At 41.9% G+C, this 24,721-nt stretch overlaps 2 protein-coding genes across 3 annotated transcripts in view; both read left to right on the forward strand.

Moving 5' to 3' along the window:
• Positions 1-11,017, forward strand: part of igf2bp1 (insulin-like growth factor 2 mRNA binding protein 1) — a 54,548-nt gene extending 43,531 nt beyond the window's left edge. Inside the window, exons 6-15 of one of the 2 annotated variants that reach the window (XM_084570914.1) lie at positions 331-624; positions 841-975; positions 1,096-1,218; positions 1,428-1,563; positions 1,880-2,002; positions 2,119-2,235; positions 2,348-2,422; positions 2,534-2,665; positions 2,753-2,866; positions 3,233-11,017. In XM_084570914.1, coding sequence (XP_084427040.1) covers positions 331-624; positions 841-975; positions 1,096-1,218; positions 1,428-1,563; positions 1,880-2,002; positions 2,119-2,235; positions 2,348-2,422; positions 2,534-2,665; positions 2,753-2,866; positions 3,233-3,400 — 1,417 coding nt within the window. In that variant the 3' untranslated portion in view covers positions 3,401-11,017. The remainder of the gene's footprint in view (positions 1-330; positions 625-840; positions 976-1,095; positions 1,219-1,427; positions 1,564-1,879; positions 2,003-2,118; positions 2,236-2,347; positions 2,423-2,533; positions 2,666-2,752; positions 2,867-3,232) is intronic. The other variant, XM_084570915.1, reaches the window with a different exon arrangement.
• Positions 11,018-14,494: 3,477 nt separating this feature from the next.
• On the forward strand, positions 14,495-22,472 carry LOC311507086 (protein NLRC3-like). Its single transcript, XM_084571291.1, has 10 exons — positions 14,495-14,731; positions 14,824-14,931; positions 15,259-15,346; positions 16,202-16,433; positions 16,520-18,320; positions 18,426-18,599; positions 19,032-19,205; positions 20,314-20,484; positions 20,590-20,630; positions 20,884-22,472. The coding sequence occupies exons 1-10, from the start codon at positions 14,634-14,636 to the stop codon at positions 21,456-21,458; spliced, it is 3,462 nt and encodes a 1,153-aa protein (XP_084427417.1). The 5' UTR covers positions 14,495-14,633; the 3' UTR covers positions 21,459-22,472.
• Positions 22,473-24,721: the final 2,249 nt, after the last annotated feature.

Consider the following 24,721-nt stretch of genomic DNA (forward strand, 5'->3'; position numbering starts at 1 on the left):
TTTAATATAAATAAATAGTCTCAAACGTCTCTTTCTTGTGCACTCTGTCATTGTTTTCATGCTGACTTCTGTTTTCAGAGCCAGCTCTATTTCTGTTACCGTTTACAGTGATTATGTGATGATAATCACTATAATAACCTGTAATCACGGCAGTGATTATATCTGAAATAGACCACAACAAAGCTGGATAGATGTACAAAAGGCCTAAATTACCAAGCTGTAAACGTTGTAAAAAACAAAATGGTATAATTCGATATTTAAATGTTTTAAATGTATAAGGATACTGTTAGTGTTATATCTGACCTGCTGACGTGCCGTGTCCTTCACCAGAGCCATCCAGAAGCTGAATGGATACCAGTTTGAGAACAACGCCCTGCGCGTCTCCTACATCCCAGACGAGACCTCCGAGCTGGAGGGAGGCCAGCGGGGGCCTGACAACGGCCGGCGTCCCGGCTACGGGCCCCGCGGCGGACCCCGCGGCGGCTCCCCGAGCTCAGGGATGCCCTGCAAGCCCCCGCATGCCGACATCCCCTTGAGACTCCTGGTGCCCACGCAGTACGTCGGAGCCATCATCGGCAAGGAGGGAGCCACCATTCGCAACATCACCAAGCACACGCAAAGCAAGTGGGTGACGGTTTTATATATTTGTTTACTTCATTTTTATTTGCATAGGGACATATAATGAAGTAATACCTTAACTAAAGCATGCTTGCATAAACGATTACAGTTGATTTGCAAGTTTTCGTGTAAGCTGTATTGAAGTACGAATCTGAATCTGAACTCAGAAAGTACTGGACTTGATTAACGTGAATAAAATTATAATTTCCTCTGTCGCTGCAGGGTCGACGTGCACCGCAAAGAGAATGCAGGCGCTGCAGAGAAGCCCATCAGCATCCACTCTAGCCCCGAAGGCTGCTCAGCCGCTTGCCGCATGATCCTGGACATCATGCACCAGGAGGCTAAAGACACCAAGACGTAGGTTTAAAAGAGCCGGCGTATTAGACGATGTAAAACTAATGATCCTGGACCCTAATGAGTTCTCCACCCGGGTAAAGTGAAACATTTATAACGCTCAAAAATGATTTCTTTTTGAAGCGCTGATGAGGTTCCTCTGAAGATTCTGGCTCACAACAACTTTGTCGGACGCCTGATCGGGAAGGAGGGACGCAACCTTAAAAAAGTCGAGCAGGACACAGACACCAAGATCACCATCTCCCCGTAAGACACATCCACACTAAGCTTCAAAGACCCGCCTGAAGATAATTAGCGGAGTTTTACGAGATAGGAAAAAAACACACACAAGTTGTCGGCGCGCTCTAAGACATTTCACAGCCGCTTAACCACCGGGGAGCTGAAATTATTTTTAAATGAGCTCCTTATTAATTAGGCGAATGTATCGGTAACCACTCCCGGCGCAATGTGTGCAGACTTCAGGACCTGACGCTGTATAACCCAGAGAGAACCATCACGGTCAAAGGCACCATTGAAGCCTGCTGCCTGGCCGAGGTGGAGATCATGAAGAAGGTCAGGGAGGCCTACGAGAACGACATCGCGGCTATGAATGTGAGTCCGAACACGCGCTCATTATAATTTGTATTTCAGCGGTGTACACTTCTTACTCTGAGGCAGCTTTCTGTGAAGGTGCAGCGGCCCCAAAAGGGTTTTAAACCACACTCAGAAACGTACGAATTTCTTTGCATGACATGCTTTTTGATTCCAGCGCTTTGATTTTATCTGCTCAGGTTTTACGATTAATTAAACACAATATACCACGGTCTATCAAACCTTTGTTTCATCGGCTCTTTTGCAAATTTAAATGCTGTAATGTGATGTGTTTCAGACGTGCATCATTTCTAACCTCCAGTTTCTTTCTCTCCAGCAACAGACTCACCTGATCCCTGGTCTTAACCTTGGCGCTCTGGGTCTCTTCCCCTCTTCCTCCAATATGCCTCCACCGCCTCCTGGAAATGCAGTTGGTGGCGCCCCCTATGGCTGCTTTGGGGTAAGACTACTCTCAGAGTGGCCAAACAATGCGTCTTTCATTTTGCGTCTCTCTCTAATAACAGATCTGAAGTTTAAGTAATGAAATAATGGGGGTTTTATTGTGTGTGCGCTCAGGCTCCGGAGCAGGAGACGGTCCACGTATACATCCCAGCGCAGGCAGTGGGCGCCATCATCGGAAAGAAGGGACAGCACATCAAACAGCTGAGCCGCTTCGCTGGAGCTTCCATCAAGGTCGGTAAAACGGGGAAAAAAATAATCAGAGACGGGCACGTTTCAGATTTATTTTATCAAACCAAACCTCGGTCCTTGAAGTTCAAACATCCATTTCTCCGTTTTTCTCCAGATTGCTCCAGCCGAAAGTCCAGACTCTAAAATGAGGATGGTGATTGTGACAGGACCCCCTGAGGCTCAGTTTAAGGTAAACAAGACATTTATTATACGTTTATTTCTCCTAGCCTTTCCTGGTTTCTGATTGGTTGAACAAACGTCTGCACAGGAATATTAACATGTTTTTCTCTCCCTGCTACAGGCTCAGGGCAGAATCTACGGCAAACTGAAGGAGGAGAACTTCTTCGGGCCGAAGGAGGAGGTCAAGCTGGAGACTCACATCAAGATGGCTGCTGCTGCTGCGGGAAGGGTCATTGGCAAGGGAGGCAAGACGGTAAGCCATGGAAGACCGCGTGCTTGAAGTGCTTTTGACATATTCACATATGCATTAAAACCAAATAACCAACTTGTGTAACTCCAGGTGAATGAGCTGCAGAACCTGACAGCGGCTGAGGTTGTGGTCCCCAGAGAACAGACGCCTGATGAAAACGACCAGGTCATCGTCAAGATCAATGGACATTTCTATGCCAGCCAGGTACGGCTCCTCGTGTACACTTTTGTTTCCTTATTATCCATTGAAGATATAAATTGTAATATACTTTAAGTGTAAGAAATAGTCTTTTATCTTTTGTCATAGTACTCAAACATTTGTATCTGTGTCATTTTTATTGATATAGCGATGTGTGGCTCTTGACAGATGTTTCTTTGTGGTGAACACTCACTGGTGTTCCTCAAGGCTCAATGCTGGGCCCAGTTCTTTTCTGAATTTACATGCTTTTCCTTCGTTGGATAACCACTACACACTAGTTTCTTTTTATGCATCTTCTTTATCTAGTCTAGCTAGACTAGTGCAGCTGTCGGCTTTCTGACAAACCCTTCTCATCTTTCCCATGTACCCCAGCTGGCTCAGAGGAAGATCCGGGACATCCTGACCCAGGTCAAACCGCCGCAGAAAGGTGGGATGGGTGGCATGGGCGGCACGAGCTCCGGCTCTCAAACCCAGTGCTTCACAGAGATGGGCAGCCCCACGCAGGGACTGACTCAGGAAAACCAGCCACGCAGGAAGTGAGGGTCCTGCATCCTGCTCACGTGCTGTGGGGCCCGCCGCCTTGACGGACAGACAGACACATGCATGGACGGATAAACGGACGGACGGACGGACGGACGGATACAGGAGAGCGACACACGGACCCAGCGATAGACAGGGAGAGATATAAAGAGGGAAGGAGTATGCCCGATAGCCAGAGAGAAAGATTTAGAGAGGAAAGAGAGAAGATAAATAAAATCAAAAGATGAAATGAATTAAAAAAAAAAAAAAAGAGGATTACGAGAAACAGGAACTTGAGAACAGAGACCAGATGCCAGGCCAGAAGAGAGACTGAGTGAGGATGGAGGGATGAAGGTAAGGAGGGATGCAGAGAGGGAAGGGCGGTGTCCTCCTAGTGCGATCTGTTATGGCTGCTACCAGCTCCTCATCTGCTGTGATTTTAACAGATCTTGCACCGGATAGGTTTAAACAGCACGGCCGGAGCTGTTCTCCTTGTGAAGCTGGAGCATCACAGCCTGTTGTTTACACCCATCCACATAGGCTCCGATCTACTGCAGGGAGGGAGGGACGCACTAGCAAGGGCCCGTTTGTCCTTCTATCACCCTCTGTAGACCTTCCCAACCATCTGCAGTCAGTCCTATATTTTAAGGGTGGTTTTTTTAAACATAGAGATATATGTATAGAAATGTTTTATTCAGAGCTATTATTGATAGAATGCAGTGAGGTGGAGCCGGGAGAGGGAGCAGGGGAAACTGCTGCAGCGGCACAGAGGGTATAGGCTGCTGGTTTGGCGCTATAGCCTCACCCACCTCTAACCTCCTAGCCAGTGAAAGTTTAGAAGAGGGGCCGCAGATGTTAACACTGCTCTTTAACCACCTCTCTGAATAGCAGAGAGATTATGAGACAAAAAGAAGAAAATATGAGGTTGTAAATATATAATCTTCATGTAAACGTTAAGAAATGCTGCGTCTAGCCGGCTTTGCCTCTTTATTTTTTTTCTTCCTTTTTTTGTAAGGAGGGGGGGGCTTCTGTCTGTTTCCCCAGTCCCTTGGCTATGATATGTAGCATAATGTAGCCTACAGTGAGGCTGGTGGGCCGGGGGGAGGCACCGAGCAACCCCCTTTCCATGTTAGGCATCCGGCAGAAGGCGCAGCAAGAGACAGTAAGGAGAGCGGAGGTCGCGGCTGGTCCTGCAGTTCTAATGCAGCGACTCAGCTTACACGCTTAAACAACTTAAAACTGCCCGCAGCTATGCTAGCTGGCCAGCGGCCCGCGCCTTAAACGGCATATTTTATATATATTATATATATATGATATGTGAGTTAGCCCGGCCCCTCGGGTGAATGTACGGAAGGCAGTGAGTCAGGTGTGAGATTTTTAAGTCCGACAGTGACAGACAGACAAGGCGCGTCTGAGAGTTTCTGCTCACTGTGTTTGTCCAGCGCTGGACACTCAAGGCCAGCCTGAGACTTGAGGGATGGCTTTTTTTTCCCTCATTGTGGCAGAGGGTCCTTAAGAACATCTCTGCATTGAAGTTTGTTCTTTGGAATAAAATGCTTCTAATGCTCGTATGATTGGAAGGACTAGCCTTGACCAAGCGCAGGAACCAAAAAAAAAAAAAAAAAAAGTCTTCCAAAGCTCCTTGCCTTGAGCTCAGCAATGGTAAAATCAGACAGAAGGGGAGCAGCTTCCTCGTTCTCTCTCCCGATCTGCCAAAGGCCTGTGGGCGGAGCCTCCAGGCCCCGCCTGCGTATGATAATGAGGGGCGGGGCCAACACCTGGACGCTCTTGCCAAGATTAGAACAGATTAGAGAAGAAATGAAAAAGAAAAAAACCTACCTCAGGGTAAAGTTACCTCAGTATTCCTAACTTTTTTTGCTTGCTGGTGTTTTATATAAGAAGAAAAAAAAAGAAAAGAAGAGCTGATAGTCCTGAATATTTTTTATTTTTTTAAGAAAAAAGTAATTTTTTTTTAGGTATTTTCTTGTTGTTGTTTTTTTCTTGTTTTTATTTTCTTTTATTTTTTTTTGTTTCTGTTTTTTTTTTTTCTTTTCCTTTTTGGGTGTGATGATGGTTGAATGAGTTCAGGATGATGAGGAGGCCGTGTTTTTCTTTTCAAAGCAAAGAGAGAGATAAATGGTCGCCTGGAGAGGAAATAGGTCTGCTGCCATTTTGCCTTTTTAGTGGAGAAACATGCTCTCTGTCTTCCTGAAAGTGTGACTGGAGCAGCTGTCGCCTGAAACTGAAAAAAAAAAACTGGCCAATGGGGAGTGGTGTTAATGCAACAGGGGGGTCCTGAAGTGCACACGGTGAACGAACACGCCACTGGGGGCTGTTTTTTTTGTTGTTTTTCGTAAAACATCCAGACAACCTTCACCTCGGGTTGCTTTAGACATAGCGACTGCCCCATGCTCACGGCTTCTGGCCCGCTCTGTGCCCTGAAGGACTTTCCTGTCCTGCCTTATTTTGATGACATCATCACGATGCGCCAAACATTACGAGAGGGCTTGAAGTGTTCGAAAAATAAGAGGTGCAGTAACTCTCCCGCGAAGAGGACATGTGAAAATGAGCTTTCAGAGCTGAGCAGTAGTGATCCATTTACAGCCTAACGATACACCTGAACACACCACACCTAGCTCTGACTTCTCTGAATGTGAATATTTATTACCTGTGCACTGACCGCGACACCTCAGATGCTCCCTGTTGGCTACATATGCGTGTGTGAATGATGCAGGTTGCGTGTGTGATCACTGGTTTTAAATGTTCTTTTTTATTTTTTTTTCTCTTTCTTTTCTTGTCGGGGGGGATGTGGTTGGGTGAAACTTACAAAAAAAATAACAAAAAAAAAAGCAGGACGAGAAGACTATGGTCCTTCCGTCTTTGACCGAGGATGGGGAGAATCCGAGACAACAACAACAACAACAACAAAAAAAAAAAACGGGGGCAAACGAAGTAAAAGCAAGCGAGTTTAAAAAGGAACAGCAGCAACACCGTGACATGATAGATTCAAACCTGTACATAAGATGTTCAAAAGGCGACTTTTGTATTTTTCGAGAAAAACTAAAATCGTAATGGGAAAAGCTGTTGAGGAAGGAGAGATCGCGCCGAGCCAAGTCACTGAAGGACACTGCCAGATATCTGACAACCCTTTTTTAACGCTCGGCGACACACACACACACACACACACACACACACACACACCCCGACAACCTTCATCGGCTACAAGCCACAAGCTTACCCCCAGCGAACAGGGAGAAATCTATTCTGTGTCTATGCTTCCATGTTTTTTTGCCCGGAGGTTTCTACCTCTTTCCAAACCATAGAGCTCTGTTCACAACCACCGAGACATGCTATTTAGGATTCATTATTCAGCCTGCAGCCTTTTTTGTTTTTGGATTAGTTAGGATTCCTTTTTTTTTTTTTTTTTTCATTTAATTTCTTTTGGTTTATTTAGTTTTGACAATACATACAGCAAGCTTTATTTGGACGTGACATCTGGGGACGTACCGTTGCACTTACCGATGAAAAATGTCAACGACGTCAAACTATCGAAAACGACCTGAGAACACCTGATGCAAATCTCTAAAGAAAAAAAACAAAAAACAAGAAAAACAAATTGGAGCGTGGAAGCGTCGGGGAGAGGGAAGGATGGGAGGGAGGTTAAGGGTCTCCTTCCTTGCCTCGCCTCCCCCCCCACCCCCGTCCTTCCACACAAACATGTTCGTGCTTTCTTCTCGCCCTTCTGTACTCTGGGAGAAGAGTGTTTTTATTTCCTTTTGTTTTTTTTGAAAAAAAAAAAAAAAAAAATCATTTCATTATTGGAGTGGGCGGGAGTTGTCAGGGTCCCTCGCCCTCTCTTGCGCTGGTCTCCACCGTGTTCGTTTTGCTCACTTCTGTTCAAGACCTTTTCGACTTTCTTATTTTAACCAGCTTTTTTTTGTTTCTCTCTCTCTCTTCAGTTTTTTACGATCAACGTTCGGACTCTTCTTTGTCGCGAAATGAAAATAGCGGAATTTGATCATGTTTTGTTCTTTTGCTTTTTTTTGAATGCACAAATCTATTAACGAAACAGCTACTAAATACAATGAAGTACTAACATGTAGCTCAGTACAATGACTGTGCCAAACACACAGGAAAGGGGCTCGGTCCAAGATACAGTTTGGAGCCACGTTGAGCAGACAACCTGAACTTACTGAGACGGTCTTAAGGTGACTCCAGTTCTTCAGAGTGAAGGCTGCTCACGCGGCGATGTCTCATATTGGCGCTGAGCTCTTCTCATCTTGTTTTTGTATGTGCAGTAGAGACAGTAGAGAAAACTTACATTTCAAGGGTCAAAGCCGAGACACCTACCTACCTACCTACCGCTCCCGCTCTGGAAGTAAAAATGTATGGCTCACACGAAACCTTAGCCTGACAGGGACAGAAATCACTAAACCTTTGTAAAAGTTTCCTCTCTGCCATTAGGAACCCACATCTGGATCGTTTCTGGGCCAGAAAGTGAATACCGTGTCCACTTTTTATGCAAGTTGAGTGACGTATTTGATAAGTTGTATCACGCTTTAGCAGTGTGAGGTGCCACATGGTGCGAAAACCTCAAAATCACCGGCACACACTGACATGTCAAAGTAAAACTTACACTATTCTTTTATCAAGCTATTTCCCACATTATTGAAGGGACTCTACCAGTGTTCTTTGCATGTTTTACCCTTTTAATTAATCACTGCTGACCATTTTCTACAACATATAATATGCCATGCACATGGTGTGGTTCATTTGTCAAACCACGTACGTAGATATCTGCTTATTTCTGTTTATTTCTCTACATAGGACTTAAACAGGACATGCGTGTAAAGCTGTTGCTTATTTTCACGTCTAGCAGCGTTATCCTGCCCAAATTTAAGTCTTAATATTCGCCACTGGTTCCCTTTTTTGGCTCGAGAGAAACATCTGGAACTTTAGCTTATCGCCGTCTTCGCAAGCTAGCCGCTAACTCGCCGTTTGGTGCTTGACGGATAGTTTTGTCAGAGCAGTTTCACGGAAAAGTGTTCAACGTTGCGCCGGGAAATGGAACCAAAACGTTAAAGTGGCAGGCGGCAAAACCAAAACAACGAGCTGAAAGAGGCTAAAAGGCTATGCAGGCTAAAACGAGGTAATTCTCGGACTCTTCGCAGTGAGCGAAACCCTTTTACATTACACACTATCACTTGTAAAAATGCTGACTATAGCAGCTTTAAATCTCTGCAGCCTAACTGCCGTGTCAATTCAAACACTACAGCGTGCTTTAGGACAAGGCCGTCTGGTCTTTTCCCTCATGGTCCTAAAGCATGCAGCAATGTAAAATATATGCAGTGTATCTCAGTTTAAAAAAAAAAAAAAAAAAAAAGGTTGAATGCATTTGTGGAAAGTCACTGGTATTGTCCCTTTGAAGGTTGGAAATTCAGACTTTGGGAAACTATCTCAACCAGCTTATGGTTTGTGGCAGAAGAGCATAGCTTTGCTTTCTAGACAGCTGAGCACCGACAAACGGATAACGAGCAGACAGACGGACAAACTCCAAGCTATTGCGAGGAGGCGAAACAGCATAATCTCCAAATTTTTTGTGTACCTGTCCTCCTCCTCACTGCCCCTCGGTAGAAACGGGCTCAGATTCTTGACCTTTTCTGAGACGAAACCCGGCCGAGGGGCGGCCTACAGAGAAAAAAAAAACAAAAAAAAAAACTAACAAACCTCTTGACACATAACTAGGAACGCTACCTCAAAGCATAAGCAAACTCAGCTAGAAGATTGTTTCTTTTATTTTTCTTTTAAAGTACAGACAAGAGCAAGCAGTCGGTCAAAACAGCCAGACAGACATGCAGACAGAAAGGACGGGCAGTAGACTTATGTTACAGTACAGTCATTATTCTTTTCTCCACTCTTTGACTTTAATTTATTTTTTTTTCGGTTTTTGAAGCTAAGAGATGGGACTGTAAAAATAAATACGTACATTTAAAAAGAAAAAACAAACAAAAAAAAACAAAAAGACAAAAAAACCCACATTGTGGTGCAGGGTGGCGTGGAGCGAGGGCAGCAGGTTGAGGATTTTGCGCCACGTGACACCCAACACACGGTCCAGGTACGGGCCACATTTACCGGCGTACCGACCCACGGTCCTCCTTAAGCTCCGCCGTGCTGCTCCACTTCCCCTCCCTGTGATTTCACCTCCTGAATCGAGGGGCACGACACCTGTAACCATGTAATTGTTTTGTTGATCTACCTCTTAGGAAAAAAAAAAATAGGTAAATGGTAATTTTTTTTTTTGAACACAAAAATAACTAAAAAAAAAATAATAAAAATAATAAAAAAAAGAAGTTGCTCGAAAGAAATATAGGTAAACGAATAACTGGGTAGCGGCATCTCCATATACTGTAGTGGATAGACTATTAAGAGAAAAAACTTTTACTTCTTCCAAAGATGATTTCTTTTCTTTCTCCATTCTTAGTTGTTTTGGAAATGATTATGAAATGGAATAAAAAGTGAAAGAGGGGATACGAACTCGCCACCTGCTTTCAGTTTCCTCCTTTAAAAAGCCAACATAAATGAGATTTCTTTATCCAATTTGCATTTTTTTTCTCTCTCCTTTCATTAAACTTACACTTTTTTTGTTTCTTTTTAAAAAAATTCAAACATTTTTTGTTTTCTCCATGTTTTTGTGTTGGTTGACTTCTAATTTTTTCTCTCTCCTTTTTTAATGACAGCAGATTGTATCTCTTGTGTTTGGGTGCATTTAGCAGTTTCTTTCTCTCTGTGAAAAAAAAAAAAAAAAAAAAAATAAAAGCCTACATGAGTTAGAGCGCCTTGCGAGGACCTTCTACACCAATCGATGATCTATTTTCACTTCTAATGAGTCGTTTGATAAAGCAAAAAGGACCTGTTGTTTTAGCTGACTGTGTAGCTGCAGGTGGAAAGAGGGAGGCCCCTCCACCCCCACCCAACCCAGGACTCTAAGCTAATCACACCCGAGCTCCACCTCCAGAACTATAATTCAGATTACCCGGTGCTGTGATTGTGCAGCCGTGAACAAGACAACTCTGCTCATTTAGAAGGGTTGGGGTCTTCCTACTTCCACCAGATGGCGCCTTTGGTCTTTACAGTATATGGACTTTCACCCTCTGCCTGCCTGATTCCTTTAGTCCTCATCAACACTTGTTTTAAACTCCTTGTAAACAAAACAGAGCATAGATATGAATGTGTTATTAAAAGATGAGAAAATGGACCTTCTTGGCTTTCTGTGGTCTTTTTGTGTGGCTTGTGTAGAAGATTTAATAAGGTGCACTGCAGTAGACACGTCAAAAAGCAATACTACTAATTCTAATATGAGTAATCCTTCTGAGATTTATTTGGCTGAAATACTCAATATGTCCAGTAGCAACTAACATGTCACACTGACACCTTTAATATCTGTGTTAATATGCAAATAGTAATTAAATAATAGGCTAAAATAGAAATAACTAGTGAATAGATTTTCTGGAGAAAGAGTGTGCATGCTACTTTCTGCTGCCACTAACCCTCAACTATCAGCTCAACTATCAGCTCAACTATCAGCTCAACTACCATCTTAAAAACCCATAGTATAGTGTTTAAGTTTTGCAATCTTTGTGAAACAGTGACCGGAAAGAAAAGTGGGAAATGGCGACTGCATGAAAAGCAGAAATAGAAATAGAAATAAGCAGATGAGAATCTTATAATATAAGCAAGATGAATGGAAATAGCTGATCAATAATTAAGTGGATTTCAATAGCTTTGTCTCCTATTTCGCAAATTGTTGACCATCTCAGAGCAAGGTCTTTTCTCTTTCGATCCACCAGATGGCGCTGTGGCACATGACATGCAGATAGTGAACCAGCTTCATGCAGACGTCACCTTAGTTTTAGTCTGACCTGAAATGTTTTTTTTTTTTTGTCTTGATAGTCACGAACAAAATCGTTATTATTATTATTATTATTATTATTATTATTGATAAGCTGTTTGAACACAGTATTGCCAAGATGATTTGATATTCCAATATGTACACTATGGCGTGTCAGTATGACGCAGTGTAGTGCGATTTAATGCTTTTATAGACAGCAAAAATACGAGGTTAAAATGAAATGAAATACAAAGCAGCAGTTTGATAAAAAACTTATATTGAACCAAAGCCCTATGAAAGCCTTTATTTTATCTGTAGTGCAGATAAATGCCGTGTGCGGTACCTTCTACCAAGATACTGTATCTCGGTAGAAGTATTGCTCATGGGCCAAGTGATTTCAGTTTTTTCAGATGTCTGTGGTCTACTGGGAGCACCCCCGGTTAGTCGCACAGCTTACAGGAAGGAAGGAAGGAAGGAAGAACTTGTGGGTTTTCTCCTTCACGAGCCACAGCCTCACTGTGGTTGCAACCTTTGTCAGGTCTTCTTTTGTCAAATAAAAAAGGGTCCTCAACAGTGCTCCCTGAGTTTCTACAGGTCCACAGCAGATGGAGTCTACTCTGTCCGTTTCTGTAGCCTTGGTAGATTCGGTTTGAACGGTTTTCAAGTGAACACCCCGGAACCTGCAAGAGTCCACCATCCCCCTGGGTGCTCAGCTGTTTGCCCCAGCTGTTTCTCTGTATATTTCAAGACATGGGAGTCCCTCAAGGTACAACTTTAGGTCCCATGTCAGTTTCACTATATATTGTACTATTGACCTGAGCAAGCACCTAACCCCACAATACAAGAAGCTGAATCAATGCCTTAAATGCAGAGAAAGATCTTCCCCATGAGGGATCAACGAAGGAAATTAAATTAAAAACTGGTACAGACTTTTGACTAAAACCAGGAATTTTATTTTTATGTTTAAACTCAACATTTTGAATATATTTAAACCAACAAAAGACAATTTCAAATGTGACATCAATGGACTTCTTCCTATCCCCTGAAGCACTGACGACATACACTGTCTCGTGGTTACCTCTTGAAAAAAATTTCCTCTTGCAACAACCAACCACAGCTTCCTTTTCTTGCAAAATGTTCACTTTTGATTTAGCAGTGACGATCCAGTGTGAATCTTTACAAGATCAAAGATTAGTCTAGACTAACGGATGTGTAGAGGAGAGCTTGTATATACTGCTCACTATTATTCTAGTAACTGAGGATTTTGACACCATGGACTTTGGTCTGTTAATGGTGTAATTTTGGAAAATTTTATTTTGTTATTTTCTTTTTCAGGTTGCACTTCTGTTATTGCTTTTTAGGGAAGTTAGAGAGGACTTGACCTTTCATAAATGCAGAGCAACTGAAGACACTCCGAAACGTGAGTCGTATAAAAACTTACCTCCTTTAATTTTTATTTATTTATTTATTTATTTATTCGGTTTATCTTATTGAACATCTTTTGTTTATAGTCTTCCATTTATCGTCTGTTTATTTTCTGTTACAGTCACTTCTAAAGTCTCTAGGTTGGTGCTTGTGTGTTAGATGATAAGTTCATGTATCACTGAAAGGACTATCTAAACAGTGTTAAAGGTGAATAATTAGACTCTAGAGGTTGAAATTTGATATTCTGACATATAAATTGGTGTTAAGCGCTGTTGAGCTTAGAGGGGAATTATGCTCTAGTTTTAACTCAATCAGTGAATATGAAATTAAATTCACATTTCTCGTCTTCTGTACGGCACACATCTGTTGAAGCGCTAGTTAGCTTGTCTTTGGCCTCAGTGACATGCGGGGCACCCCAAAGTTCAATTTCAGACACCTATCTTATTTTCATTATATACAGTATCTTCCCATTTGGTCACATCCTACAAAGAACAAAAATCTGAGGCAGCGGTAGTCGTAGACTGAACAAAAGTGGACTGTTGGTTTCTAATGGGGCACACATAGCTTGTATATCTTCGGAAAATTAGCTACTTTTGTGTGTATTCAAATATTCAGGCACTGTTCTATTTGTACTCTCTGAGAAACCTGACTTGCAGCTTCATCAAAACGGTCGACATAAGCAAGCAACATCTGGATAAACCAGAGTGGTTTGGTAAACAGGTACTGTGGACAGATTCAGTCCAGCTTTCTTGCCAGTCTCACCTCTCAAAAAGATCGGCAGGTGTTAATGAAAAGAACACCTTCCTAACTGTTAGACACAGAGATAGAAATGTTTCGCTTTGGTATTGCGTGGCAGCTAATAGCAAAGCATACGCTGCACACAAAGACGGAATAATAAATAGTGGATACAAATGTCCAGCAGCCATCTAAGGAACTAAAACTCAAAAATATACCGTGCACCATGATCGCCTCAGAAGCCTTTTAGCCTCCTTCTACACATTTTGTTAGGGGTTTTGTTTTAAATGGCTTAATATCAGCATATGTCTTCATAGCTATTATTATTCATGAGACTTGTCCTGGAGTCCAGCTGTGGCAAATTGACCAGATTGGTCATTACTTAGAAGGGGAAACACTTGTTCGTACGGTATAAGGTCCTACAATCCATATCACCCTCCGTAATCAACAGTGAAGCATGGTGGTGACAGCATCACACTATGGGAGTTCTTTTCAACAGCTCGGAGACGTGAGTCTGGTCAGAACTGAAATGCAGCCAAACACAGAGCACCCAAGTAGGACCCAGACTTTTTGAAGAGATCTGTTTTCAGAGTGCAGAGACAGACCTTACACTGGGATGCACTGGGAATATGGCCGTTCACAGACACCTCCCCATTCAATCAGATTCAGGAGAGAGGAGCTGCTGGAAAAATGTGATAAATGGCTCAAGAAGTTGTGCAAATCCAATAGGCTTTTTGCCAAAGGGATTCCTCAAAGTATTGTTCCCGAAGTAAAACTTTAAATTCTTTGGTAAATGACTTCTCAGTTTCAAAATATGAATGAATGAGATCGTATATATAATTTTATTAATTTAAAATAAAAATCACAATAAAAATCGCTGAAATTGAAAGTGAAAATCTTATGTAGCTGCTGTCACAGACTCATGATCTCTTGGGGGAAATCTTAAGTATGCTGCGCTTGACATTTCATGTGACAAATAATAATTAAAAAAAGGGAACAGAAGAGGAAGCACAGAAAAAAAAAAAACTTGGAAAACCCCCATAGTTTACCCAATACAGTAACTTTAGCTGTCCATACCCTTTAAAAGTGCATGCCAGAAAGAACGTTTTGTCAAATCTCATGTAATGCAACACATAATGCGTACTGTGTTTTTATTTACAGGAATAATTACAACAACCTTACTGTGGTCATAAGTGTACACTAACTATGGATATGGATCTGAGAGCAGACTCCCCTGAACCCTGCAATGTGAAGAGCAACCAGTCCATTGATGTACCCCTAACATTTAAGGACAACACTCAGAGGTGACAATGCAGTAAATACATCACAGTCAAGAAAACACTGTTGCTTCGTGAGTCACTGAGCGTTTGTGTATCACTAATTGTGTTTGCATCAGAGCCCAACAGGAGACTCCAGACTCCCTAGAATCCAGCAGTATTTTCAACTGCAACGAATCCATGGCTGAACCCCTGACCTTCAATCACGGAACTGACTCTACAGAGAGGTAAAAATGCCTTGTGTGGTTCAGCCGGACAAATAGTCTGGAAACCTTTTTTCATTTTTGATATGGAAGGAACATATGATGTAGCCATGTTGGATGTTCATGGAAGCCAGAAGTCTCTACTAGATCAAATGAAATGTTCTCTCAGATCTCTCACGGTCCACTCTGAACACGGGCACAGCTTAATTTGACATTCTTCTTCAATGTAACATCAAATTAAAATCTCAGATTAGGATTTCCTCTAAGGTTCACATTGTGGTTTCCGCTCATATACTCAACTACTGTTGGGTAGATGATCTCTGGATTAATTTCTGTTTCACACTTTTGCAGAGTCTACCAGGATGTTGACAGTTCAGAGGGTGCCTCTAATCGCTCAGACCATGATCACAAGGAAGCAGATCTAACTTCCGTATTTATGGTATGTGTATTGTCTGCAACTAGCCAATATTACCATTGTCCTACTCATCTGAAAATTCCTACCAAGTAAGAGTTTTATTTTTGAAATGTCGTGAGAGACGATAAAGAGCAAAGTGGTAATTTTCTGAGATTCTGATCAATAGGGACAGCTCATTTGCTCAGTTTGCGCTTGGACAACAATTGTCTTATCATAGCTTAGCAACTAAAATTAAGCACAGACAATTTAAGAGCAATAAAGTGTTTGGAAAATGGCATCTTCACCTTTCCAATATTGTAAGAAAATTTGAGCAAAAACAAAAAGAAAATAAAAATAAAATAAAAGAAGAGAGAATTGGGACTGCCAGATTACAAGATAGAGTTTCAAAACTTTTCCGACATATTTTTTACACTTTTGTCACAGTTTTATACTTCACAACGCCTTCACAACACCACATTGCCAAAATTGACCCAGAGTTTTCCTGGTTCATCTACTGTTGGTATTACAAATTACATTTATGGTCTAACTAGTACTGTTGACCATGCTTAGCTAATTACAGTGGCAGCCAACTGTTATTTCCGAAGCAAAGAGGACTATCAAATGCATACATGAAACCCTGTCTACTAATGTTAACAATTCAGTTTTACCATTCGGAAAGTTACCTTTCGGAAGGATAACATGAGACAGGGAAAGTCAATAATAATGGCCAAAACTATGACTTTTTAGCATTATAAACCCATATGGACTTGACTATGTCTTGCACAAATGCACTGCCCTGTCCTGAAATGTAAGTTAGGGTTAGGTCTTAGGGTTAGGATTAGGGTTAAACTACATAGGCCGAAGATATACACTGAGCTTTATATTTGGCCTGATTTCCAGCTACTAGAGGAGAACATTATCACTTTTGTGAAGACTGAGCTGAAGAAGTTCCAGGGAGTCCTCAGACCAGATTACCCACAATGCTTAGAGGGACAAAAGAAGGACGAGGAGGAGGAGGTGGACAGTGAGGAGGAAAAACAGAGGAAAATCAGCCGAGAAGCACTTCTAAAGATCACACTGCACTTCTTGAGGAGCATGAGGCAGGAGGAAATGGCAGACTCTCTGCAGAGCAGTAAGTCTTTTTACAGAAGTTTAACATGACAGGAACTGTATCCACATACCATGAAATGACACTTTACTTTTTGTTTTTCTGTGTAGGAACTCTTGCTGCCTCGTGCCAAGACAAGCTCAAAGGTAGCCTGAAAGAGAAATTCCAGTGTCTGTTTGAAGGAATTGCTAAAGCAGGAAACCCCACCACTCTGAATGATATCTACACGGAGGTCTACATTACAGAGGGAGGGAGTGGAGAGGTCAATAATGAACACGAGATCTGGCAGATTGAAACAGCATCCAGGAAAACATCAAAACCCGAAGCAGTGATCAAATGTGAACAAATCTTCCAACCCTTACCTGGCAGAGATCATCAACCAATCAGAACGGTGCTAACAAAGGGCATGGCTGGCATCGGGAAAACCGTCTTAACACAGAAGTTCACCCTGGACTGGGCTGAGAACAAAACCAACCGCAACATTCAGTTCACATTTCCGTTCTCTTTCAAAGAGCTGAATTTGCTGAGTGGGAAAAAGTACAGCCTGATCGAACTCATTCATCTCTTCTTCGGTGAGACCAAAGAATCGCAAATGTTCAAATTCGACAAGTTCAACGTTGTGTTCATCTTTGATGGTCTGGACGAGTGTCGACTTCCCCTGGATTTCCGCAAAAATGAGATCCTGACTGACATCACAGAGGCCACCACCGTGGACGTCCTGCTGACAAATCTGATCAGGGGCAAACTGGTTCCCTCTGCTCGCCTATGGATAACCACACGGCCTGCTGCAGCCAATCAGATTCCTCCTGAGTATGTTGATGTTGTGACGGAGGTGAGAGGGTTCACCAATATCCAAAAGGAAGAGTACTTCAGGAAGAGAGTCAGAGGGGAGGAGCAGGCTAGCCATATCATCTCCCACATCAAGGCATCAAAAAGTCTCCACATAATGTGTCACATACCAGTCTTTTGCTGGATCACTGTTTCAGTTTTTGAAGAAATAATGGGATCACATGCACGCAAGCAGTTGCCAAGGACTTTGACTGAAATGTACATTCATTTCCTGGTGGTTCAGACCAAAATAGGAAACATCAAGTATCGTGGAGGTGCCGAACCACTCTGGAACACTGACATCTGCAAAATGATAATGTCTCTAGGAAGACTGGCTTTTGAACAGCTGCAGAAAGGCAACCTTGTCTTCTATGTGTCGGACCTGATAGATTGCGGCATAGATATCAGAGCTGCAACAGTGTACTCTGGGGTGTTCACAGAGATGTTCAAAGAGGAGTGTGGACTGCACCAGGACAAGCTGTTCTGCTTTGTTCATCTCAGCTTCCAGGAGTTTCTGGCTGCTCTGTATGTCTTTGTGACATTCACCAACAATGATGTCGATCTGATGTCAGAATCGCAGCCAATGTCTTGCTGGAATCCGCTGTTGAAGGACAGATCAAAGATAAATCTTCTCTTCCAAAGTGCTGTGGACAAGAGCACAGAAAGTTCAAACGGCCACTTGGACTTGTTTCTTAGGTTCCTCTTGGGTTTCTCATTGGAATCCAATAGGACGCCTTTACAAGGTCTGCTGAAACACTCAGGAAGCAGCGTTCAGAGCTGTCAGGAAACAGTCAGATACATCAAGAAGAAGATCAGGAAGAATCCTTCTCCAGAAAGATGCATCAATCTGTTCCACTGTCTGAATGAGCTGAATGATCATTCTCTAGTGGAGGAAATCCAGCAGTACCTGAGTGCGGGAAGTCTCTCCACAAACAAACTGTCCCCAGCACAGTGGTCAGCTCTGGTCTTCATACTTCTGTCATCAGAAACGGACCTGGATGTATTTGACTTGAAAACGTACTCTGCTTCAGAGGAAGGTCTCTTGAAGCTGTTGCCAGTGGTCAAGGCTTCAAAAATATGCAAGTATGCACATTACTTTACTATATAAAGTGTAACCTTTTTTCTTCTTGTGATATAACACAAAGATTTATTTTTTTTGTTTTATCTTTTCTCTCTAATGCTGCTCAGCCTAAGTGATTGTGAGCTGTCAGGTCAAAGCTGTGAAGCTCTGGCCTGTGTTCTCATGTCCAAGTCGTCACGTTTGAGAGAGCTGGACCTAAGTAACAATGACCTGCAGGACTCTGGAGTGAAGCTGCTGTTCGCTGGACTGATGTGTCCACAATGTAGACTGGAGACTTTACGGTGAGTGGGACTGAATTGATTAAATGTGTGATCATCAAAGCAGATCTTTTCGTAAACTGTTTATACATTTAAAGTTTTGCCTTTTCATTGAGAAGCCCAGGATTACTAGGAGTTAAGGTCATGTTGGAACTTAAAGCCAATACAGAAAGTAGCGTGTCCTTTATGCAGTAATTTGAAAAGTAAGAGAGTGGAGGTTGGGGTGGTGAATGGGCATGGAAGCACGTCCAATTTTGGACTTCATTTTGGCTGAGTTTGTACTTTGTACTGGTCTAAGTAATCACTTCCTTATGTTGCGCAAAGATACATCGTGCTACAGCTACTTGAAATGGATGTGACCAGATTTCCATTTCATAGCCTTTACAATTTTTTTTTTTTTTAACTATGATCATACATTGTGTAATTCCTGCGTCTGACTTGTGTTTTTCTTGTCAGGTTAACTGGCTGTAACTTGTCAGAGAAAAGCTGTGAAGCTCTGGCCTCAATCCTCAGCTCGCAGTCCTCGTGTCTACGAGAGCTGGACCTGAGTAACAATGACCTGCAGGATTCAGGAGTTGAGCTGCTCTCTGCTGGCCTGGCAAGTTCATTCTGTAGAGTGGAAACTTTAAGGTCTGTAGTAACAAAACAGTTCAGTACGTCTTTACACGTGTGCTTGAGTCAATCTAATTTCACAATTAATTTAGTTAAACTTGGACATTGTTGTTTTTTACTGTGAACAGTTTTCATGACAGACATCTTGGCTTGACAGGGTAGGAAAAGCACAAGTGTATACAGTAAATGATGACCTTACCAAAGTAAAATTTCTCGAGGAATTAACCCAGCCCTTAAAGGGGAACTACTGTTTTTTTACAACCTGGACCTTATTTCTGGCATAAAATACAATTGTTTACTCACCCAAATAACTTTGGTGTTATTTGGAGTCGTTTGTCAAATATTTAGATCCGCGTATATCCATATAGTGGGAGTGACTGGGGCACCGAAACGCAGCCTCTAAATAACGCATTATCTGCCGCAACGGGGAATAGCACTAGCATATCATAACAAAATATTGGTGAAATGAACAAGTTTTGCGGCAAATAATGCGTTATTTAGAGGCTGCGTTTCGGTGCCCCAGTCACTCCCACTATATGGATATACGCAGATCTAAATATCTGATGAACGTCTCCAAATAACACCAAAGTTATATGTCTTATGTCAGAAATAAGGTCCAGGTTGTAAAAAACAGTAGTTCCCCTTTAAGAGGCAGTGGATCCTAAAGTGGGGGTGTTGCAGGGGCTTTTCCAAAGCAAAAGAAAGCATATATGACAAGGCGTATATCACCCTCAGTTTCATCAGTACAATGATGGGTAACGAAGAGAGACCACAGTGTGTTGTTTTTGTAAAAAATATTAGCGTCTGGGGAAAACATTCCACACCAACTATAAGTTGGACTGTGGCAGTTACACCACAGTCCAGCTATAAATCCACCGTTAGGCCAAACATGGCATTCAGGGGCTTTGGAATCGCATCGTTTTTGCTATTTACTGATGTAGTGTCATTGCTATGGGGTGGGGGTGCCCAGTCTGGTCTAGGTGAGTGGCACATGTTTAAGTAACATCCACACGAATGCCAGGGCCAAACGTTTCCCAGCAGAACATTGCATTGTCACAAGATGGTCAATGTTATTCACTTCAGCTGTCAGTGGTCATAATGTTATGCCTGATTGGTGTATGTACAGGCTGTCAGGCTGCCTGATCACAGAAAAAGGATGTGATGCCCTGGCCTCAGCTCTGAGCTCCAACCCGTCCCATCTGAGAGAGCTGGACCTGAGCTACAACCACCCAGGAGACTCGGGAGTACTACTGTCTGCTGGACTTGAGAACCCACAGTGGCGACTAGATACTCTCTGGTGGGTTATTATTAAGTTAGTGTACTGTTACATCCTAGGCAAAGTTTTTGGGTGTTGTTTGTTTGCATCTCTTTCCCATTATCTCATGTGTCACTTCTCCCACAGCCTCGACCACGGTGGAAGGCATCGCTTGCAACCCTTCAAGTGTAAGCTGAGCTCTTCTGAATTATCATTATCAACAAAATACAGTTGATAAAGATATATATTATTGTTATAAACAACTTACCAACTGATTATATGTTGTATATAAAGGTGACTGTATATTTCTAGCTGCATATCTCCATAAATGAGATATACATCTAATTTGCCAAACAAAAACTGCATGAACCTTTTACTACTCAAGCCACAAATTAACAGTGAATTAACCAGAACATTGTTGTGTCTCGTTATCCCCATCAGACACTTGTGAACTCACACTGGACCCAAACACAGCAAACAGAATGCTCTCTCTGTCTGAAGACAACAGGAAGGTGACAGAGGTGAATGAGGAGCAGCCCTACCCTGACCATCCAGATAGGTTTCTCCACTGGAAGCAGGTTCTGTGCACAGAAGCCCTGACTGAACGCCATTACTGGGAGGTGGAGTGGAAGGGATGGGTCAATATAGGGGTGACATACGGAGGAATCAAAAGAAAGGATCGGGATAATGAAAGTTGTCTCGGGGAAAACGACCAGTCCTGGGGTCTGTTCTGCTCTGGTACCGGTTACTCGGCCTGTCACAACAAGAGAACATTCGACATTCGGGGTGCCCCCTCCTCCTTTGACTCAGGCAGAGTAGCGGTGTATCTAGACTGTTCTGGCGGCGCTCTATCCTTCTACAGAGTGTCCTGTGACACCTTGATCCATCTCCACACCTTCCACTGCACATTCCCTAAACCTCTCTACCCCGCATTCAGATTTAAGCTCAGGTCTGGAACCGGTGCTTCAGTGTCCTTGTGTCAGTCGCAGGAAGGGGAATTCGATTCTCCAGCATAGGGGAAAGTTTATGATTGGTTGCACAGTCCAGAATTCAAAAGTGGTCATTTTGGGGCTGTTACCGTATAGAACAACTCTAAACTTTTGCAGTCCTGACAATTTCCTCTTGTGTAGCATCAAACTAACGTTTCAAGACAAGCATCTTCACTGATTGTTCGAAGAGAATACCGCAGTTAAAATGAGACTGCGTAACTTTTTAATACATAACTTACTCTCATTTTAAGTCTTCACCAGGAGTTATGCTTTTTCCCCATTTTATTTAATAATATTGTGTTTTCACTGTGATGTGAGTAATGTCTCCCTCTAGTGGTTCACAGTAACCACAGCAACTCTGTGCTTTTACCCATCCCACTTGCTTTCTGTAAAGGTATCTAATTATGCTATTGACTCAAGAGAAGTGACATATAACAGATTACAAATTATATTTCAGTAATATCCGTTTATGCATTCAGCTGACAGATTTTGCAAACTAGCTTGACGTAACTCTTGATTTACATATATTTTTTAAAAGTGGATCATTAATATTAGCCATTTATAGTATAAGCCCGCATTTAGTGATCACCTGGTTGGTGGTGGATGGATGGGTCAGTTAAGCATTGACCTCGACGCTGGAGACAATCGCCTGCATTTAATACTAACAGATAATAGTCACACATAAACTCAGGAATTAAAAGGCTTTTCAAGAAGGGTTGCAATTCATTGCTCTTGTCTCCTTGTCTCTACTGTTACTATATATTCAAGGATTGACAGAAAAAAAAAACAGCAGCAACACTGTTAACATACAGTATGACATTCATATTAAGTCAGAGCTGATCAGTCGACAGAATAATTTGAAATGAAACGTCTTCAAGAAGCTCTACAAGACCAGTCGGTGTTGTTTTTGACCTGGATGAGTCACCTGAGAACCATTGTCTAGTTGTAAAATATCACCTCTGATACTTGTTCACTAATCCGTTTCAGCCAAGTTTATCTTATTTTCTACTGTTGTTCTAAAATGTTAATTGCTTTATTGTATTTAACACATGAACTTGTCTTTTTTTTAATAAAATATAACAACCGTTTTTTCATTATCTCGATAAAATGGCAAAATGTATTATCTTTGTGTTTTGTATTTTCACGGACAGTATGTTTATTTTATACACTGATATAGTAGATTTTTTTTTTCGTTAGTGTTTTAAGTAAAATGCAAATTTAGAGATGTAGGTCATGTCTCCCTCTGGTGGTTCAAAGTAACCATAGCACTTCTGTGCAGGAGCGACCCTTTATTCCTGTTCATTGCAATAATCTAAAACATGACGAGGTCAGTCACACTTTTTTTTTTTTTTTTTTTAATTTTATAATATTTAATTTGCAAAAAACAAAGCACCTATTACACATTTGTAGCATTGATATACCATACAGAATTGATTACAGCAGCAGTGGGTGCAGTTTTGGCCGTGAAGGCAGGAGTAAACATTAAAAAAAAAATATTCAAAATGTTAAAGTTTTATTAAATGGCTTGTACGTTGAATATAATCTAGAGAAATTTGCATTCATCTAAAACCTGCTTCTTAACCATAAAAGTCAAAACCCAAAATCTATCTATCCATGCCTTTTCATTGGTCTTGAGATCCAAAACTAAAAATTAAAAGAAAACATAAAACCAGAGTTGAGGAGTGTATAGAAGGATCAATTTGTGGTTGAAGCGAGGCTGCCCTCTGCTGGGCTGGGTTAGCTGCAACAATGTGGTTAAATGCTGATGTGTTAATATCCGACAACAAGTCATTTTACTAGAGATCAACAGTTTCTCCAGCTGGAATTATAAAGTGATGACTTGACTCATAACCTTTGACTCAAATCTTTCCAAATTCAGTGTGGTCTTCACATTTTATTAGACATTATACCCGAATAAAGTGTGATTAAAACAACAGGAAACTACTCTGAATAGAAAAGGCCAACGGCATCTTTACCCCAGTTAATATGTGACTGAACACGTCGGCGCTACAGGATATTACAGTGCTTAAGGTGAAGACAGTAAATATTAATATTCAACCCAGACAAAGTGTCATTTAAGGTTTTATTGATGAAGCAAAAGAAACTTTAAGATCAACAGATGCATATGCTCAGACACAAATATGTTGTGGGACGAAAAATGAGGCAGGAGCCCATCAAGTAAAAAACTAGTTAAGTTAAAAAACAACCTTGCGCATGTGCTTCTGCATACTAAAACTGACGAGCTGAGTGTGCAAGCGCTTAAAGAATAGGACCAAAGCGGAGAAATACACATAAACTGTATAAAGATATACATATAACACACCTGAACCAATTGTGTGCTTGCTGTGTGAACAGTCGGTGCATGAAGGTAATGAAGGCGTGTAGACGACTGCACAGGGGGTCCACATGAGTCCAGATTTGGTACAATTCATATGTACCGTCCCTAAATACAATAACCTCCTCTCTCACCCCCTCCTGTTCAGTGTCCACGCGTTCCATACCCAAGTACAGTTACGTCATTATCCACAGTTACACATTTAACAGGCACAATAAGTGTGTTTTTCTATTATTTTATATAACAAAAAATCTCATCTCCAGAATTTTGTGGCCAGAGCGACTGCTTTAACAGTGGCCATGAGTGAAAAAAGTCACAGACAGTCGAGGGATCTTGACTTCACATCCTCATCAGCTGTAAACTTCCTGATCTTGGAGCAGTTATCGCTTAATGAGTACACATTTATCAAATACTGGACATTTGGGGTTAAACCTGTCTGAATATTAAGCGTCGAAGAAGCCTTGGTTCAAGTTGACCCGCCTGGTCACATGGGCAAAGAACCCACGTGCTGGCCCTAATGCTATAGGTGCAGTAAAAGTTTTATGTTAAGCTGCTGAACTACTGTTGCTAAAGAGCGAAACTTAAACATGCTAGCCAGCTGCATGGCTCTGAGCTAACAGGCTTGCTAACTGCTACTGAAGCCAATTTATTCAAAAGACATACTGTGTCTTTCCGAGTGACTTCTGTCTCTCAACAGTCCGCAGACAACATCTCTGTTAGGGAGAAATTCAAACACAGGTGCGACACCGCTAACATGCTAGCATTCTCCATGTTGGGCTCTCTGGCTAGCTTTACAGTACATTGTATTGCAGTTGCAGGACAAAAAAATAAATCAAGCTCAACTCTTAAACTATGTCAGTACTGTTAAGAGAGAAAATGTCTGATTTGCATGTTCTGTGCTTTAAAGTAATAAATCTATGAAGTGCTGCCATTTAGAACCAGTGCTCAACCAATC

Source organism: Chelon labrosus (genome assembly GCF_963514085.1).
Source record: "Chelon labrosus genome assembly, chromosome: 21".
NCBI lineage: Eukaryota > Metazoa > Chordata > Actinopteri > Mugiliformes > Mugilidae > Chelon > Chelon labrosus.

Excerpts from the sequence above, each read along its gene's own strand:
- LOC311507086 (XM_084571291.1), top strand. The coding sequence starts at position 14,634 with ATGGATATGGATCTGAGAGCAGACTCCCCTGAACCCTGCAATGTGAAG. Across the intron at positions 14,732-14,823 it reads TTTAAGGACAACACTCAGAG|AGCCCAACAGGAGACTCCAG; the intron begins GTGACAATGCAG and ends TGTTTGCATCAG. Across the intron at positions 18,600-19,031 it reads TGTAGACTGGAGACTTTACG|GTTAACTGGCTGTAACTTGT; the intron begins GTGAGTGGGACT and ends TTTTCTTGTCAG.